The sequence below is a fragment of the Sinocyclocheilus grahami genome, unplaced genomic scaffold, assembly GCF_001515645.1.
Source record: "Sinocyclocheilus grahami isolate Dianchi unplaced genomic scaffold, SAMN03320097.WGS_v1.1 scaffold1297.1, whole genome shotgun sequence".
Taxonomy (NCBI): domain Eukaryota; kingdom Metazoa; phylum Chordata; class Actinopteri; order Cypriniformes; family Cyprinidae; genus Sinocyclocheilus; species Sinocyclocheilus grahami.
Genome location: NW_015506476.1, coordinates 34,044 through 38,734, shown reverse-complemented (window position 1 = coordinate 38,734; position 4,691 = coordinate 34,044). Strand labels below are relative to the sequence as shown.

At 38.6% G+C, this 4,691-nt stretch overlaps 1 protein-coding gene across 1 annotated transcript in view; it reads left to right on the top strand.

The window, feature by feature from the left end:
* The window catches only part of LOC107568972 (ADP-ribosyl cyclase/cyclic ADP-ribose hydrolase 1), a 68,050-nt gene extending 66,444 nt beyond the window's left edge, over positions 1-1,606 (top strand). The window contains exons 7-8 of the mRNA XM_016254972.1: positions 964-1,056; positions 1,510-1,606. Coding sequence (XP_016110458.1) covers positions 964-1,056; positions 1,510-1,606 — 190 coding nt within the window. The remainder of the gene's footprint in view (positions 1-963; positions 1,057-1,509) is intronic.
* Positions 1,607-4,691: the final 3,085 nt, after the last annotated feature.

The window sequence follows — 4,691 nt, the reverse complement described above, 5'->3', positions numbered from 1 at the left end:
GAAGACTTCCGTAACCATGAAAGAAACGCGTTGAGTGGCGCGCTCTTGCTCTTGCTTGAGTCGCTGAGTGCACGCACACGCATATGAATCCAACTCTTAACAGTGTAAATAACTCAGAATGCATGAAATGACATTAGACCCCTGTTAAGCACAGCATATTGAAGCGACAAGCGTGTTGCCAGTGACAACAGATAAGTACCGCACATTCGCATGAACTAGCACAAGCATTTAACTGAAAACCCCTTAATGAGCCCAAGCAACACGGATAGCCTTAGCAACTCGCATGTTGCAGATAACCTGAGAGCATTAAATGGAACTTAGCTTGTGAAGACGTTCGAGAGAGTGAAACATAGCAGCTGTGAAGTGGATGCTTGATCTCTTGATATCCTTCTTGGGGATGAAGTTCCCATCTGAACTTGTTCTTGAGTCAGTCACATAACTTGTGGAGTCCATGACAATAATGTAGCAATGCGTAAAATAATGCTAACTCAGTCACTTCCGAATCAGCTTATAGGCCTAATCAATGCAGTAAATTCACGTGTTCAAGTTAACGAACTTGAATGAATTGGAGGTGAGACCATTGGGGAAGCGAATTCCACTTCTCTAAATTCCCGATTCCTAGTGATGGTGTTTTGCCTGCCGAATTCGCCATTTAATCAGCTATTGAGCAATGCGAAAACTTCTGATAATACTGAGGGATCTTATATATGAATGCTTAGATAGGTGTCTATTCCCATAGGTTGATGGGGATCAGCTGAGAGTCAGCTGATGTGAGCTTGACTAACGTGGCCTGCCAGAACTAACATTTCATCATCTTTTTTTTTTTTTTTTTTTAAATCAAAACCGTTTTGAACTATAGAACATTGTTAACATTTTACCTTAATCAGCTTGTGGACAACGTATTTTTTTCTTGTTTGACAAATAAAGTGTGTATTTTTGTATATACTTGTATTTATTCCTCAGCATGTTTGGCAGTGTGGAACTGGAAAATCTAAACCCAAGGATGGTCACTCATGTACACATTAAAGTCATCTACAACTTAGAGGGACCCTTTTTGTAAGTAAATTTCTTCCTGTTCATCTTGTTTTCAATGCAATGCACTGACACTGCAGTTAATTACAAAAACTTTCTCCCCCCCAAAAATAAATAAAATAAAATAAATAATAATAATAATATAAAATAAAAATCATTTTTAAAAAATCCTTGTCGAAATGTAATGGAGTATTATTTTTGGCAAACAATACATCTCTTTTTTTATTAGATATTTGATATGCTATACTTCAAGTATGAATCAATCAATCAATAATGTCTGGGCATTCAGGAACACTTATTAGTGATCTACAGTACAGTGACCTGGTGACCTCCAATGATACAATTGCTGTGTGAATGGCACACTTTAATACTGCTGTGCAATGAATACAGATCAAGAGCAGGATAATGAACATTATATAGTAATGTTTTTATATGACACACTAATCTTACAGCTGGCTTCGCTTTTTGTCCCTCTAGGGAGTCTTGCACTCAGGGATCCATCCTTGGACTTATAGAGGTTTTTAAAAAACAAGGGTTCCACTGGACCTGCACAGACAATGACTTGTATGTTTGATTTTCTTCTTTTAAAAATATTTGGATTGTTGAGCCCAGTAGTGGCTCTTGACCATAAATTTAGGTGGGGCAGATGTTAGGTCATAGCAATGGCTTATGATTAACCACCTGTAAGTTTTACATTCTACTGGTTGAACACATGCATTTTTGACGAGGTGTAGTACCCTTGCAATTTCAGCTTGATAGTGACATGCTAACGTTGATTGATTGGCTCTAAGTACACATAGTACTACCTATAGTAGAATGTTCAAAACCTCTAGGTTTTTGGAATGTAATTTGAAACTCTGAGGTTCTCCCCAGGACGTGAGAATAATGTTTATATCTATATATTTTGATGTTGAAAACACATCTGAAAATAACAACGAACAAAGAATGAACAACTGCTGGAAAAGTGTATGATCCAAGTCAGGTTGTCTTGAGCAAGATACATTTTTTATATTAAGCGCTTCAAACTAAATCATTAACATACTTGGCTTGTCCTCCTGTCAGATGCCTGTATTGTTAAAAATATGTAAGATGTGTAGTGTTCTCGTGCAGTGTGTTGAAACTCTAACTAAACACCAAGTTAAACCGTAGCCAATGAAGACAGAGTTTTAGTATGGTTGATCATTTACTGTCATTCTTCCTCATTAACATTTGTTGTGAAAACTGTAATAAAACAATGCAGCAATATTCAGTGTCCATGTCTTGACTAACACTGCATTATAAATGACTATACATATAAATGACTATACTATAACAAACTACTGTTCTCCTTGTAGTAGTGATTACAATGGCTATTAGCATCACTGAAAGCTTGTACACAATGGTAAACAACCGTTTTTAGCAACTTATCAAACATCTCCTTTTAACAAAATCATTAATAATATGTAATCTTTAACATGTCTAATGTCATATAAATGAACTAATGGCATTGCCTCTATGATGCTTTTTAGTGGATGCAATGGATTATCAGAGAGAGCACACCCTGTCTGTCTCAATAGGGGCTTTCATACTGCGTAGTTCTAGGAATTTAGTTCTAGGAACTAGCCAGCAGGGTAGTTCCTGGAGAAACAATTTCTCCCTCAGGCCGTTTTCCTGGTTGAATTTGCACTGGCAGCAGGAACTCTGAAGCGGCCGACAGCAATGTCTTTTTGTAACGGAGATGGAGATGTAAATGCACAATTTACGCGATTGCAAGAGAAAAAAGTTGGACTAAGAAATTTTTTTATGACAACTTGCAGTGTTACATATCATCAAAGCTCAGGAAAAAAACGCAACACTGCAGACAACAGGAAAATGCCGTTATCGCTGTTTTCTATATGTTCGTGGAGTAAATGTGTTTACATGGATTTTTTTAAATGCCTGGTGGCCGGTGTTTCGTGAGCGTTTGGCCAATCAGCGTACACTTACGTCAATGATAGTTCCTATAGATCTGTTTTAGACCCTGCTCTGAAGTAGGAGCTAATTTAGTTCCTCCAAACGGAGTTCCTAGAACTAAAACCATTCCTAGTTCCTGTGGTGTGAACATGTCAAAAAGTGGGTAGTTCCACAATTAGTTCAGGTACTATGAAAAGGTTCCCGCGGTGTGAAAGGCCCTATTGTTTTCATGTAGAACAGGGAGCACTAACAGGAAGTGGCTTAACAGGAAGAGACTTCATCACATGAAACAAATAATTTTTTTTTTTTTACAAACGAGGTAGAAAAAGGAAAAATAATTATGAACTTCACGATTTTACATGAGAATGTTTACCAAAAAATATTTAAAGCAGATTTTTGAAAGTTAAATTCCTTAAAGGGTAACACTCCCCACCTGACCTATGTGAGGACACTATGAACTTGTGAGCATGCTAAACCTTAGTCTCTCTTTGGGTAGAAGTAGAACAACTTCTGCAATTGGCCTTAGGTAGGTTCATATATTGCCTTGCTCAGTTGTTGAGACCTCATCCTTTCTTACATGGCCATCCTTTCCAGGAAATACGGCAGAGATTCTGGCCATGGGCCAACAGTTGCGGGCTATCTGCTTGTCCCTGAGCAGAACTAGATCTCCCACTTGAAGGTTTCTGCGAGGTACTGTCCACTTCTGTCTGTGTTGCAAGCAAGGTAAGTATTCGTGGCTCCAGTGGGTCCAGAACTGGTTTGCAAGAGCCTGAACTTGTCTGCATTGCTTTGTGTACAGGTCCTTGTCCGAAAAGTCTCCAGGAGGAGACGGAACTCCTGTCTTCTGTGTAATGCCGAGTTCACACTGCACGATTTTCAAACTCATCGGATCGCCATTGTTTTCACACTGTGTGACTATCTGGGGTAGTATTCAGTTGCTGCTGTGTTCACATTGCACAATGGATCGGTGACAGGGGGTTTCACACTGCATGACTTCGCAATAGGAAGAATCGCCGACAGCTTTGTCTGGTCCGCAAACTACGTTTCACAACAAAACACACGCGAGAAGTGATAAGGAAATAATGCGAGAACCTGCGTGCGTCAGACCGGAGTTCTCGAGCAAGACTGTAATTATTTAAAAAATATATGTAGTATTGAGCGCTCTGGTTAAGTGGGGTGGGGGGAGGAGCTATGGGCTATTTAGACAATTACACACACGGAACAAATTAAGTGATGCACAGAACAATGAAATGCGGTGAGAACGCCACATAAATTGTGATAGGATTTGGTGTGTGCCCTGAGAATCTCAGCGACCAGAGCGGCAGAATTGAATATTGCTGTGTTAACAGGTATGAATTGTATTTGAAGTTATTTATGAATGATTTAGATTTGTTTTATGTGATTTACCTTTGTCGAGAATATTGTGTATGGGTTTACATGTGTATATTTGTAGATGATGCACTCCCATGAGAACCTCAATGACCAGAGTGGTCAGAATTGAATATTGCTGTGCTAACAGGTATGAAGTGTATTTGAAGTGATTTTGGAACGATTATTGAAAAGGAATTGATTTACGCGTGCTTTGTGATTTGACTTTGTTAATGTTTGTATTTTTGGGACAGATTGCCATGGTTTTGATTTAATTTGTCTCGTTTATTTTGTTTGTTTTGAATTGATTGGAGTTTTTTGTATTTTGGGGTTGAGTGAGTACTGGCAGTGATTTGTGC